The 15480-nt window shown below is 41.0% G+C and overlaps 1 protein-coding gene across 1 annotated transcript in view; it reads left to right on the top strand.

Moving 5' to 3' along the window:
- The window catches only part of kif9.S (kinesin family member 9 S homeolog), a 30382-nt gene that overhangs the window by 8716 nt on the left and 6186 nt on the right, over positions 1-15480 (top strand). The window contains exons 5-17 of the mRNA XM_018268964.2: positions 450-674; positions 758-841; positions 1675-1767; positions 2816-2963; positions 3152-3216; positions 5355-5432; positions 5687-5755; positions 8196-8300; positions 8384-8439; positions 10689-10779; positions 11040-11191; positions 13265-13468; positions 14987-15195. Coding sequence (XP_018124453.1) covers positions 450-674; positions 758-841; positions 1675-1767; positions 2816-2963; positions 3152-3216; positions 5355-5432; positions 5687-5755; positions 8196-8300; positions 8384-8439; positions 10689-10779; positions 11040-11191; positions 13265-13468; positions 14987-15195 — 1579 coding nt within the window. The remainder of the gene's footprint in view (positions 1-449; positions 675-757; positions 842-1674; positions 1768-2815; positions 2964-3151; positions 3217-5354; positions 5433-5686; positions 5756-8195; positions 8301-8383; positions 8440-10688; positions 10780-11039; positions 11192-13264; positions 13469-14986; positions 15196-15480) is intronic.

Genomic DNA, 15480 nt, shown 5'->3' on the forward strand with positions numbered 1-15480 from the left:
TCCCTTCACTGTGCAATTATTGGTAGTAACTCAAATGCACTGTTGCTGCAATATATCATACAAGAGGCCACGATTCATCCAGGTGCTTCATGTGCCCTGGACACAAAATTATAGCCCATATACCCGGATGCTACATGAAACCATAGAATATTGGTTACGACTATAAATGGACGTGCAGTTATCTGATAATTATCCTGAAATTTCTGAAACCATTTCCCATGCAGTCCACAGTGCCATGAACAGAAAATGTCAAATGTTGCTTGTAATGATGGATTCTGCCCTTTTATTTAAATAATCTGTAGTAAGCATTAAATGTGCTTAATTAATGATGTAAGTTAAAGTTGGTTTCCCAAACAACAACTGATTATCTGCAATACGGTGACTTTAGAGTGTATGAAATAACTGGTAGCACAGCATCAGCAAACTTTCTTATAATATTTCCAATGCAGGTGTTTAAAGAGATTGAAGGGAAAAGTGATCAGTCCATTACAGTGCGGATTTCATACCTGGAAATCTACAATGAGACGCTCTATGACCTCCTTTCCACTGTTCCAGATGCCTCAGCCCCTGACACACAAATGACCATAGTAGATGATGCTCAGGGAGTGTTTGTCAAAGGCTTATCCCTAAACCTTGCCTCCAATGAGGAGCAGGCCTTGAACCTTCTCTTTGAGGTAAAACACACAGACTTTGCATTCATTGTCCTATGTACCTGATCAAAGCAAGTAGAACATCATATATATCACTTTTCCTCTAGGGGGAGACAAATCGAATCATTGGGTCACATGTCCTGAATAAAAACTCATCCAGATCTCACTGTATTTTCACTATTCATGTGGAGGTGAGTGTGAACTTTTAATTAACTGATGTGAGTGTCCATTGGGTGATTATATAGATTTTTCTATCACTGTTGTACATCCTGATACTTTTATCAGCACAGTGACCGCAAAAGAAAAAGCAAATGTCAAGGGCTAAAATATATTATGCTGATTTGTATAAATATAGAGGAATAAAAAGGTGCAGGATACAACAATTTACATTTTTTTATGGAAAAAGGATAAGGTGCAGGATACAGTGCAGGAGGACTAACTGATACAACAATTGCATTTTTTTTATAGAAAAAGGATAAGGTGCAGGATACAGTGCAGGAGGACGAAGTGGTACAACAATTGCATTTTTTTTATAGAAAAAGGATAAGGTGCAGGATACAGTGCAGGAGGACGAAGTGGTACAACAATTGCATTTTTATATAGAAAAAGGATAAGGTGCAGGAGGACTAAGTGGTACAACAATTGCATTTTTTTATGGAAAAGGATAAGGTGCAGGAGGACTAACTGGTACAACAATTTGTATTTTTTATATAAAAAGGATAAGGTGCAGGTACAGTGTGGTAGGACAACATGGCACAGCTATTTTCCATGTATAGAGGAAAGATGATTTGCGGTGTACACAATCTCCCTTCCAAATTGTATCTTGTTTGTAGGGGAAGGTAAAGGTTGGGATACAGTTTAGGAGGTCAGAATGGCACAGAGATCTCAATCTGCGTATTGGCAAATGTACAAGATTCAGCGCAGGAGGGCAGGCACATCAAGGTGCAGAATACTGTGCTAAATACATATTGAGATGGGTTCTTGCATAAACGTAAGTTTGGCTGAAATGTCTATTCTTTTTCAGTCTCGTTCCAGAATTGTTTCTGATGCAAAGTATACTATGTCAAAAATTAACCTGGTGGATCTGGCAGGTTCAGAGCGTCTGGGTAAAACTGGGGTAAGTGTCTAAAAAATTTCAAGTTTTTTTGAATTGTGTTCTTTTCACAGAATTATCACAAGGAATTAATTAAAAAAAAAAGTCTGCCACTCAATACAGGGAGTCCTATAGTTACATACAACCGACTTACATGCAACTCATACTTACATACAGAGGCTATTACTTTAATGTACTGTGGTTTGCTTGACCTTTATTAGCAATTAGCTTTAATAAACCAACTGCCCCAATCCCCTCTGGTGTGTGTTGTCTACTGCAGAGCACAGAAAGGTTAAAATAAATAATATGTTATTATGTTGACAAACATCTGTCTTGTTGCATTTAAAGGATAAGTAAAGCTTTAAAAAAGTGAATGTAAAATGTATGAGGGGGCTATTCTAAGAACTTTTGCAATTTACATTCACCCTTGTAACCACAGCCCTATAGCAGTAAAGATCTGTGTCTCCAAAGATGCCCCAGTAGCTCCCCATCTTTTTTTTCTGCTGATTCACTGCACATGCTCTGTGCTGCTGTCACTTACTGAGCTTAAGGACCCACTCACAATATACAGTACACATAGAATAGAAATGTCACAATATAAGGCTGATTAGTAATTAATACACATAATTACTATTATGGCAGCACAGAAACCAGTGCAATTAGCATCAGAATTTAATAATCCGCAAAACTGTAGCATCAGCTTATATTACAGCCAGGGAAGCTCATTTTCTGCCGGATAATTAGTGACGAGCCCTAAGCTTAGCTTCTCAACAGCCAATCAGAGCCCACTGAGCATGTGAGTGTCACAGACACTTTCCAAGATGGTGACCCCCTGTGACAAGTTTGAAGTCCTGGATCATTGCTGCTATTGACAAGCTGAAACTTTAGCCTCGTGCAATAAGTTCACTATATAAAATATGCCATTTTTACCAATATTCATTTATAGGGTTTAGTTCTGCTTTAACCACCCACTGTTTATATTGATATTTTGCCCTGTAAGATGTGCATGTGTGTTTAGGGTAAGAATATATCCACTTAAATGTTATCTCCTCATCTCACTCTTGTGTTTCAGTCTGAAGAGCAGGTCCTGAAGGAGACCACATACATCAATAAGTCTCTCTCATTCCTGGAGCAAACAATAATTGCCCTCACTGATCGCAGCCGAGACCACATTCCCTTCCGGCAGAGCAAACTCACCCATGCCCTCAAGGACTCCTTAGGTAAAAAACTATATACACACATTTCCTTTCTTAAACCTGCCATCTTGGCCCCCAACAAAGACGCAAATGAGCAGGAGTCAGCCTGAGTGCTTTCATTACAGTAATTCCTTTACCCGGTGTCTCTCTCTTCAGCAGGAGGGAGGGGTCAGCAATCCAGTTAAATAAACATTCTCTATTATTTCCTACAGGAGGCAACTGCAACACAATTCTTGTAGCCAATATCTATGGAGAGGCCTCTCAGCTCAACGAGACTGTAAGTTTCTCTTGCAATTTGTCACTTAGTCACTCACTTTCTATGTGCTGTTCATTTACTTCTGTCCAACCACAAACAAGTCACTGGGCCATTTGATTTATTTTTTTTATTATGCATTTGGGGAAACCCCATTCAGTGTTACTTGTTAGGAGAGTGGAATTGCTTTAAGGGAAAAAAGTAGGAGTCAATCGTGGAGGCTCATTTAGAGGTAACAATATTCAGGTTATTGCTGGCAAGCTAGAGAGGGCAAACATTTGGGTATAGAAACACCAGACATGGGCTGATACTAAGTCATGTGCAGATACAGTCATATGAAAAAGTTTGGGAACCCCTCTCAGCCTGCATAATAATTTACTCCACTTTCAATGAAAAAGATAACAGTGATACCACTGTTATCTTTTTCATTGAAAGTGGAGTAAATTATTATGCATTTCCCATGAACATCCGAGTAATGGGGTGTTTTCTGAACAATGATTTTTAGTGAAGCAGTATTCAGTTGTATGAAATGAAATCAAGTGTGAAAAACTGGTTGTGCAAAAATTTGGGTACCCTTGTAATTTTGCTAATTTGAATGCTTGTAACTGCTTAATAATGATTTCTGGCAACACCAAATTGGTTGGATTAGCTCGTTAAGCCTTGAACTTCATAGGCAGGTATGTCCAGGTATTTAGTGTGGCCAATTGCAAGTTGTGCTTGTGTTTGACTCCCCTCTGAAGAGTGACAGCATGGGATCCTCAAAGCAACTCTCAAAAGATTTGAAAACAAAGATTGTTCAGTATCGTGGTTTAAGGGAAGGCTACAAAAAGCTGTCTCAGAGGTTTAAACTGTCAGTTTCAACTGTAAGGAATGGAATGAGGAAATGGAAGGCCACAGGCACAGTTGCTGTAAAACCCAGGTCTGACAGGCCAAGAAAAATACAGGAGCGACATATGCGGAGGATTGTGAGAATGTTACAGACAACCCAAAGATCATCTCCAAAGACCTGCAAGAACATCTTGCTGCAGATGCAGGTGTATCTGTACATCGTTCTACAATTCAGTACAATTTGCACAAAGAACATGTGTATGGCAGGGGGATGAGAAGCCCTTTCTGCACTCACACAAACACAGTCGCTTGTTGTATGTAAAAGCTCATTTAGACAAGTCACAGTCATTTTGGAACAAAGTGCTTTGGACTGATGAGACAAAAATTGAGTTATTTGTTCATAACAAAAAGTGATTTAAATGGCGGAAGAAGAACACCAAATTCCAAGAAAAACACCTGCTACAGACTGTCACATTTGATGGAGGTCCCATCATGCTGTGGGGCTGTGTGGCTAGTTCAGGGTCTGTGTGGCTAGTTCAGGGACTACTGGGGCCCTTGTTATAGTCGAGGGTCAGATGAATTCAACCCAATATCAACAATTTCTTAAGGATAATGTTCAAGCATCAGTCACAAAGTTGAAGTTCCGCTGCAGGGGTTGGATATTCCAACAAGACAATTACCCTAAACTCACTTGGAAATCTACAAAGACATTTATGCAGAGGGACAAGTACAATATTCTGGAGTCCCCCGACTTGAATATCATGGAAAATCTATGGGATGATTTGAAGCAGACTGTCCATGCTCGGCAGCCATCAAATTTAACTGAACTGGAGAGATTTTGTATGGACCAATGGTCAGAAACAGCCACATCCAGACACTCATCAAGGGCTATAGGAGGCTTGTAGAGGCTGTTACATTTGCAAAAGGAGCTCAACTAAGTATTAATGTAATATCTCTGTTGGGGTGCCCAAATTTATGCACCTGTCTAATTTTGTTATGATGCATATTGCATATTTTCTGTTAATCCGATACACTTTATGTCACTGCTGAAATACTACTGTTTCCATAAGGCAAGTTATATATCAAAAGGAAGTTGCTACTTTGAAAGCTCAGCCAATGATGAACAAAACTCCAAAGAATTAAGAGGGGTTCCCAAACTTTTTTTCATATGACTGTAAGTGGGTAGGTGGGGTAAGGAATTCCCATATCACCCAACAGAACAGGAATAAGAAAAGTGGAATTATTTAAAAGGATAAAGTATGTGACCATAACAATAATACCAAACCCGAATTCACCCCTTGCCCTGTGTAACAATTTAGCATTTTCTTTTGCAGCTCTCTACTCTGCGCTTTGCCAGCAGGATGAAATGTATCCCTGCCGAGTCTGTGGTGATGGAGCACTACGATCCTGTGGTGAGTGCTTGAGCCCCTATGGCTGCATCTTTTTTCTTTTTGGGATTCATTAAGCACCCTCACCCCACTGATGGATGAAACACATCTGAGTACTTTGACTTCAGAAACTACTGCTTTGCTAAACAAATGAGTGTTGGGAGCTAAATGGGGCAGATTATGTACATTCCTAACCCTTGCCAGCCAATCACATTAAAATAGGAAAGCATTTGGATCGCGTTCTGCTGAAATAAAAGCCTATTTTTCAACTTCTACAGAGAGTTGCTCGAAACCTGCAGAAAGAGATTGACCATCTAAGGCAAGAGCTGGCTATTCATGACACATTGGTAAGTGGGTTACAGCAAGTTTGGGTGAAATTGCAAATTGTATTATTATATGTACCCCAATATTCCAATGACATTTTATATACACCCCAGTCTGTAACATATAAACTTTCAAAGCTGTTTTCATTGTGATTTAGCAAGTGGCAAGGGTAGTCCCGTAGATGACTTGGTATAATGGCAGGTGCATATCATACACTACTTAGCAAATCTAACCCCTAGTCACTCAACTTTAACTTCAATTAACCTAACCAAGCTGAGGGTTGATGGGAGTTGTATAATACTTCTTGCTAATCTGGAGCAATCTAGCCCATTCTGTCCTACACAGACCCATTCATTTTTTACCAGTATTCTTACTCACTCTATTCTACTCTGACTCATCCATTTTCCATAGACTCTACCCTGTTCTGGCACATTCACATTGGATATTAATTCTGCTCCAATGGCCAGTGTAAGCATTTAACTGTTCTCACAATCTTTACGTGCCCTGTACATTCTAACTAATCCTTTGTGAGCCCATTGCCCAGTCTGTGTCGAGGATTAGGTAGGGGGCGTTGTGGAGACTGATAGGGAAAGGGCGAGTCCTTGAGGCAGGAGCTGTATGTGCCTAGGGAACATGTAAAGGGAAAGCAGGAACAGGTTGATGAGGGCGAAGAGTCAGGCTGGATCAGGTGCAGAACAGGACTGAGAGGGCGAAGATCAGAACTGGACTAGGCAGGACGAAGAGGGCGACGACTCAGGACAGGAACAGACTGAATGGAGCAGGAGTGGAACAGGAACAGACTGGATGGGACAGGACGGTGTAGGCGTAGATCAGGTCAAACTGGGGATAGAGTGCAGAAGGAGACTAGAGCAGGATAACAGGAGAGGACTGAGAGCAGGATAACAGGAGAGGACTGTAGAGCAGGATAGCAGGAGAGGACTGGAGAGCAGGATAGCAGGAGAGGACTGGAGAGCAGGATAGCAGGAGAGGACTGGAGAGCAGGATAGCAGGAGAGGACTGGAGAGCAGGATAGCAAGAGAGGACTGGAGAGCAGGATAGCAAGAGAGGACTGGAGAGCAGGATAACAAGAGAGGACTGGAAAAGGCAGGGCAAGATGCAGAGCGAGATGAGGGGGTACAAGGTAGGGCCAGGAAGCAAGAATCCAGAACCGGCGAGGCAAGGTCAGTACAAGGCGAAGTCAGGGAAAGGTACAAGGTAGAATAAGTTAAGGCAAGATCAGGTTTGGAGTGAGGAACAGTCAAGATACGGAATAGCAAGGAAAGCTGGGCAGGGCAAAGTCAAGACAAAGTTAAAGCAAGGAGAGGTCAAGGCTTAAAGCTGGACCAGAGCAGAACTAGAAAGGGAAGGTAAAGCAGAACAAGACAAGGTTCAGAGCCAGGCAGGACAAGACAGGGAAGAGTTCAGGCAAGGAGGCTAGAACTGAAACCCTTAGCTAGGGACAATGCAACACTGCTAGTCTGAGAAACAATGCTCTCGCAAGGTGTGTTTGGGGGGCTGACCTTAAATAGGGCAGAGTTAGCCCTGATTCGCTGATTGCAGCAGCTGGGCTGGGGCTGCAGAGGCCAAACCGGCTGGGGCTGCAGAGTCCAGGTAACATATAGCGAGTAACCCTACAGACTGCTCACCTGGCCTAATGGTTAAGGTATCAAGCCAGAAACCCAAAGGTCCCTGGCTCGAATCCCAGCAATACCTGACAGTCTGGTTCATTCCTATGTTCCCAATGCTAGCTGCTGTCCTACAGTGATTTACCCATCCAGGGCTCATTAAGTAATTTAGGAGCTTAAAGGTGAACTGTTGTGAAAATTAAAAGTAATTAAAATAAGCTTCATCATATTGAAATAAGAAACTTTGAAAATACAATCAATTAAATATTCTGCATCGTTTCTGAAATAATCAAGTTTATCTTCACTATCCCTCTCTCAGCATCTGTTTCTCTTCATTCTGTCTTCATTCAGCAGTTGGGTGTCAGATATTCACTGACAGTTACATCCAATATATCTTATAGGAGGCTCCTTTTGCCTAGAAGATGTATTAGAGCTCACTCAAATAATTGGTTCCAGTACATACAAAACCTTTTGCACAAATCCTGCATGTAGAGAGACATGATGTCTGGTGAGTTTAATAGAGTGACCTCTAATACATCTTCTAGACAAAAGGAGCCCCCCTATAAGATATATTGGATCTAACTGTCAATGAATATCTGACACCCAACTGCTGAATAAAGAGAGAATGAAGAGAAACACATGCTGAGAGAGGAATAGTGAAGATAAACTTGATTATTTCACAAACAATGCAGAATATTTAATTGATTGTATTTACAAAGTTTCAGTGTGCTAAAGCATATATTCAATTTAAATGTTCGCGATAGTTACCCTTTTAAATACAGTTGCCCATAACAAGTGTGCAGAGAAAGGGATGTGAAAGTTGTCACTGTTGTTTCAGAACAATCGAACTCGGGTCAGTTACGAGCCTTTCAATGAGAGTCAAATTGCAGAAATTAACACTCAAGTTCGGCGCTATCTGGATGGCACAGTGGATGAGATTGATGTAAGTTTGTGCTACAGTATCACTTGCCAGTGTGAAATACTTCTGTATCTTTTTAGTGATTCCTTTCCCTTCCTTATTTTTAGATACGGAACCTGAGGCAAATCCAGGAAATTTTTAATCAGTTCAAGCTGATACTGAGGTGCGTATTCTTTCCCTTGCTCCAGGGATCCTATACTGGCCTTGCTTGGTAATTTCATGTAAAAGGGGCCTTTATCTATTACCATGTATGCAATTAAGCTTTAAAACTGTGATCATTATTTATGAACATGACATTACACCAGCTTGGACACTGACCTCTGGGCATAATTCAGGACCTAATCTATATATATATATATATATATATATATATATATATATATATATATATATATATATATGTGGAATTGCTGCTAGACACACTGCTCTCTTTAAAGGATAAGTAACTATAAGTGAATGTAGATGTCATGATCGGCACCCTAAATCCTGAACAAATGGTAGACTCCCTGGTCTTGGCTCTGCTTCCACCTGTAGCAACCGCCTTTGACTTCGGGAGGAGCCATCCGCTAATCGGATGCCGCCAGGTCTTAGTAAGAAACGAGCCAAACGAGTTCTGAACGAGCAAAGGGGCACGGTCGTTGTCAATGTTTTTGGACGGTAGGCACAGTTCTTGGAGTAGACAAATCATAGTCAGACAGGTAGGGTCGGTGCAGGCAGAGTTCAAGCAAGGTCACAGGCAAGGGTCAATACTGGTAGAATCGTCAGGCAGGCAGGAGTCAGGATTAGCAGAGTTCAGGATAGTCAGGCAGGCAAGGGTCAATATTGAACTTTCTCACTAATTTGCTTGGAAATAGACTTTAGTGAATAACTAGTAGCATGCTGGGGTCCTCTAGTGACCAAATAGAGGTATAGCCACAAAATTTCCAAAAAATCCCACAAGCATGCTGTTTGTAATAAAAATTATTTTAATTAGACCATATTAAAATATCAAAAAAGTCCCCACATGGAGCCTAACGCGTTTCATGCTTACCGAGCACTTAGTCATAGGCAACAGAGTCATAGAGATTGCCTATGACTAAGTGCTAGGTAAGCATGAAACGCGTTAGGCTCCATGTGGGGACTTTTTTTGATATTTTAATATGGTCTAATTAAAATTACAAACAGCATGCTTGTGGGATTTTTTGGAAATTTTAAGGGTAAATATTGGCAGAGTTTAGAGTAATCAGACAGACAGGGATCAAAAACAGTAATCAAACCTGACGTCATTACGCTGTGATGTCATTACGCCTTCCCCACTGGCCCCCTAGACCACTAGGGTGAGTTTTCATTACAGTAGAATTGATAATAGTGCTATTCTAAGAACTTTTACAATGTACATTCATTCATATTTTTTTTTTTTTAATTCCAAGATATTAAGGGATACAGGTACTGTTTATATGAATGAATTGTGTTACAACAGCGCCACCTGCTGGTCAGTTTCCCACCAGTCTGACCAGCAAGTAGTCAAGGAAGTTGTCAGGAGAAAGAAAGAGGCTGATGTTCTTCTGCTTAGGAAAGATGTGAGAAAGGTTTCTAATATTTTTCATAATCAGTAGGATGGGAAACTGACCAGCAGGTGGCTCTGTTGTAAAAAAATTCATTAATATTAACAGTACATATTTCCCTTACTATCTTGGAATTTAAAATAAATAAATAATGAATATAAATTGCAAAAGTGCTTAGAATAAAACCCTCATCAATTTTATATTCACTTTTATGTGTTTTAATAATAGGGAAGGATATTTACATTGCTGGCCTAATGTTGGAGATCTGTCTAAAATCCAGTGGGGGTCATTTATCAACACTGGGCAAATTTGCCCATGGGCAATAACCCATTGCAACCAATCAAATTGCTGCATTCATTGTTCTACTTGCAGCTGGCTTCAAAAAGCTAGTCACTGATTGGTTGCTATAGGTAACTGCCCATGGGCAAATTTGCCCAGTGTTGATAAATGAGCCCCAGTGACTCAGCTCCTTTGATATCATGTCATTGTTCCCTCAGTCACACGCTGTCCAATAACATGAGCAGAAAAGTACCAAACACTGAAGGCAGGTGTAACGGGGAGATCCCCGGCACGTTTATTAGTCTCTTGTCGACATCAAGTAACTAATAAAAGTGGAGGTTATCTCCCTGCTACACCTGCCTTCAGTGTTTGGTACTATTCTGATAATAGTATTTTGGGAGAGGTGCCGACTCCTTCAACCAAAACAGGACAGTCTCTTTCTGGAGAGGCTTGGGGGGAAAAAAGGAAAAATTGATTGCTACAATAACATGAGCAAACACTGGTTTACCAACCTAACGGCATCAATCATATTTAGGATTATAGTGACCAGTCAACACAACGACTCACTGCCTTTCATTTACATTTGCAGCCAACAGGAGATGGAGGCAGAAGCTCGACTGAGACAGAAATACACCCTGATAGACAAAACTGACTTTGTGACTGTCACAGCTGCTCAGAAGGTTTGTGTCCGCTTTTATCTAAGCTGCAGTTCCCCCACTGTTACTACTATTATAGTATTACTATTACATAAATGGTGATCAAGTACCACTGCCTGACTCGAGAACATTCTCCTACAATTGATACTGTGCTTAGAATTATGTTCAGCAACTGCCTTATATAATATAAATGGTACTCGAGTACCACTGCCTGACTCGAGGGCATTCTCCTCTAATCTATACTGTACATAGAATGCTGTTTATGTGCCTTGTGTTTGTTACAGGCTGGGCTTTTAGACACGGATGGGCGGATGGTTGGGGAAGTAGATGGGCAGAGTTTTGGTATTGGAGTTGCTCCTGGTTCATCCAAGCCCAGCAGCTCTCTGCAGTTTTCTGCAAGAAAATCCAAGAGCAGAAAATCAAAGGAACGGTCCAGGTAGGTGTGCAGCCTGGATTTCTGTATTTAAAGCACCAGACATTAGTTACAAACAGGGTTGCCACCTGACCGGTATTTTACCGGCCTAGCTGGTAAAACACCTGCCAAGGCCGGGGGCGGGTATTACAAATTTACCTGCAATGTAGCTGCCGGTAAATTTGTAATACCCTTCAAAAAGACCCCTCAGCCTGCCCCAATCCCCTGTAAACGTAGCTTTTCTGACTTTGTCCCCGTCTGAAAATCTCGGCACCGTAGCCACGCCCCCTGTTGCGGTCACTTTGACGTCACTCTCCACCCCTTTTTGTTCCTGCCCCCCCACCAACCGGTAAAACATTTGGGAAAAGGTGGCAACCCTAGTAACAAATGTGCTCTATTTAATCCAGTTATATTTCTAATATTACTAACTGAATGGCTAACTTTACTGTACTTCATATTCAGCTTATTTGCTTAACATTCACCTCCCAGGGTGAGTGAACCAGATATTCCCAGTACTTACCCAGATCTGATTCTCTGTACTTCCTGTTCCTGACCTGTTCTCGTTCCCATGGTCGAGGAAAAGAGCAGGACAACTGAGTGGGTAACCTGCAAGCCTGATGATGCTCACCAGGCTAATTTTATGGCCCATGGATTCCTCATGGTTTTCATAGACATAAACTTTGTTACTTTAGAAACGTTTATCACATCTTTCCTAAGCAGAAGAACGTCAGAGCAGCCTCTTTCATTCTTCCTTGACTACTTTGTGGTCAGACTGGTCAGAAACTGACCAGCAGGTGGTGCTGTTGTAACAAAATTCATTCATATTAACAGTACATGTATCCCTTAATATCTTGGAATAAAAAGAAAATAAATAATGAATGTACATTGCAAAAGTGCTTATAATAGCCTCCTCATCAATTTTATATTCACTTATTTTAAAGGCTTACTTATCCTTTAAAAATGTTGTTTATTATGTGGAAGAAGTTGCAAAGCAGGTTTATACAGCATTAACCTCTAGAGGGAGCTTCTGCTTCATCACATAGATTCAGCTGCCTGTAGAAATTAATACAATGGGGAAACCTCAATCAGCTCTTTTAATAGAAGCCAAAACAACCAATCTGACAATAGGGATAGAAGTAGAACGAGTGCTAGAAATAAGGAAAAATAATTGACGGACTGCAATTACTTGACAAACAAGATGGTCCTTGTTGACTCTTTTAAGGGGAAGTTCATATTTAAATTGATATTCTGTAACAGCTAGAGATGCACCGAATCTAGGATTTGGTTCTGGATTCGGCCAGGATTCGGACTTTTTCAGCAGGATTTGGATTTGGCCAAATCCTTCTGCCCGGCCGAACCGAATCCTAATTTGCATATGCAAATTAGGGGCAGGGAGAGAAATCTCGTGACTTTTTGTCACAAAACAAGGAAGTAAAAACACTTCCCTTGCATTCCTCCCAACTGTCCCTTTTTCGGCGGGACAGTCCCTCTTTTGACAGCTCAACCCGCAGTCCCTCATTTGTACTGGAAAGTCCCTCTTTTCTCTGCACTGAACAGCCAGAAAAAGAAACAAAGTTTCTCACTTAATTGGCTTTTAGCAGAGAGCCCAGAACAGCTAACAGGTGCAAATAAGATACTTTGTAACAATTTTGAGATACAAATAAACAGTTTAGATAAGGAGAAATATTTTCAAACTTTCATAACCTGCCAAATTTTGTAAAATTAGGGGGTGTGGCCACAGAAAGGAGTGTGGTCAAAAAATTTGCTGCGCTACATGCGGAAAAAAAATTTTTTGTCCCTCTTTTTACTTCCAAAATGTTGGGAGGTATGCCCATCCCAAATTTGCATATGCAAATTAGGGTTCGGTATTCGGCCGAATCTTTCACAAAGATTCAACAACTTGATACTGAGACAAATTGCATTTTTTATTTCTATTCTGGCTTTGTCTCTCCAGCTATCTGGTTACTAGGATTAGAAAGCAGATTCATTATGGGGCTCGATTTTCATTGTTGTTTTTTATTGTTTATCTCTCTGTTTAGCTCCTTTCCCTTTTTTAGTTTGTTAGGTTGGTGTTAACAGTTTAAATTCAATTTTCAGCCCTGTGAGTCGGAAAGAAGGAGTGGGAAGTCCAGTCCTGGGCAAGGAACAAGAAGCTTTATCTTCTTCAAAATCCTATTTGCTAACAGCTTCGGCCAGGGAGCTGGACCTCAAAGAGACCGCAGTCAAAGAGCAACCTGAGCTGGGAAACCTGGATCCGCAACCTGCAGAGGCAACAGTCAAGGAGGATCGCAGTCTGTCCAGGTGAGTGTTGTGTCTGTATAAATGCAACTGACAGATTCTGTTGGGTGTTGTTCAGTCTGGCATTGCACTTGCAGAAATGCTAATGTTCTGGGGAGCCTATATCTCTGAGCTTTGTGGGAACATAGACTAGGAAAAGCAATCATTAAAAGAACAGTAACATCAAAAAATAAGTGTTTTAAGTTGAGAAAAATACAATACACTGTTGCCCTGCACTGGTAAAACTGCTGTGTTTGCTTCAGAAACACTATTATGGGTCAGATAAATAAGCTGCTGTGTAGCCATGGGGGCAGCCATTCAAAGTAGAAAACGCTCAGGTTATACAACAGATAAACTCTGTAGAACATAATGGTGTTATCTGTTATCCACTATTTAACCTGTGCCATATAGCCTTTCTTCAATTTTCGCCATTGCTACACATCAGCTTGTTTATATAAACTATAGTAGTACTTATCTGTTATCTACTGTGTATCCTGTGCTTGAATGGCTGCCCCATGGCTACACAGCAGCTTGTTTATATAAACTATAGTAGTACTTATCTGTTATCTACTGTGTATCCTGTGCTTGAATGGCTGCCCCCATGGCTACACAGCAGCTTGTTTATATAAACTATAGTAGTACTTATCTGTTATCTACTGTGTATTCTGTGCTTGAATGGCTGCCCCCATGGCTACACAGCAGCTTGTTTATATAAACTATAGTAGTACTTATCTGTTAGCTACTGTGTATCCTGTGCTTGAATGGCTGCCCCCATGGCTACACAGCAGCTTGTTTATATAAACTATAGTAATACTTATCTGTTATCTACTGTGTATTCTGTGCTTGAATGGCTGCCCCCATGGCTACACAGCAGCTTGTTCCTTTAAAACACTCATTCCTTTAAAACACTTTAAATTTTTGGTGTTACTGTTCCTTTAAAACTCACTGGGTGTGCCAATATGTTAATCACTTAGAGCAGTGTTCACCAACCAGTAGCTCACAAACAACATGTTGCTCACCAGCCCATTGGATGTTGTTCCCAGTGGCCTCAAAGCAGGTGAGAAGTGTTGTGAAGTTGGTGTGTGGGTGCTGAGTGCAAAGAGAATGCTGCACATGAAAGGTGCTCTAAGGCAAATGTTAAGTAAAGGGTTTTTTGCACCATAGTTCCCATAATAAGTGCTGAGATTTATACAATAATGATGATGCCAAGTTATAAAATGGCATAGGCCAAATGATTCATGGTGCTATTATACCACTTACTTACTCCAAGACTAACTTAGAAAGCTTAACTTTATGTTTAAACCTGGGCTCATTGTGGGGCTTCTGTTCCCTGGCTGCTCTTTCCTATGGACAAGAAGGAATCCCACCCTGGGTTAGTGAATCCAATCTCCCACCAGTAGGTACAGATCATTCATTCTCAGAACTTGCTTCTCACATACACTGTGGCAGCTGGGGGGCCGCAGATTAGCCCTTGCGTTTAGTCCACAGGCAGCAGGTTTGAAAGAAGAATTCTCAGTCTGCGCTTCTTTGTTCCCTCTTCAGCTCTCCTCCTCCTAAACCATCTGCTTTCGAAGACTTTAAAGTGGAACGGGGCAGTGAGCTGAATCGCATATTTAAGGAGAATAAAACTATTCTTGCCGACCGCAAGCGAAGGCTCAAGGACGTCACCCAGAGAATAAACCTCATGAAGAAAGAGATGGACACCACTACGCACACTCTCAATGTGGCCAAAATAGAAAGAGAAAAACAAGGTAAAATAACCGAGGAGGGAGCGCGGAGATATTTAATCACAATACACCAGAGCCGTGGATATCCCGTCAATTATATAGTGAATAAAGTACCCCCTCTTGTAAAATGTAAGGATATTATAAGTTACCGAGGAGTTTCATGACCATATAAAAACACCAGGTTGAAGGCCGAGTGTTTTTATACAGGTCATGGAACTCCGAGGTAACTTCTAATATCCTCATATTTTACAACTGGGGGTACTTTATTTATTATAATACACAAGTTTAAGTGAGTCATGTGACAGAAAT

Source organism: Xenopus laevis, chromosome 6S (genome assembly GCF_017654675.1).
Source record: "Xenopus laevis strain J_2021 chromosome 6S, Xenopus_laevis_v10.1, whole genome shotgun sequence".
Lineage (NCBI taxonomy): Eukaryota > Metazoa > Chordata > Amphibia > Anura > Pipidae > Xenopus > Xenopus laevis.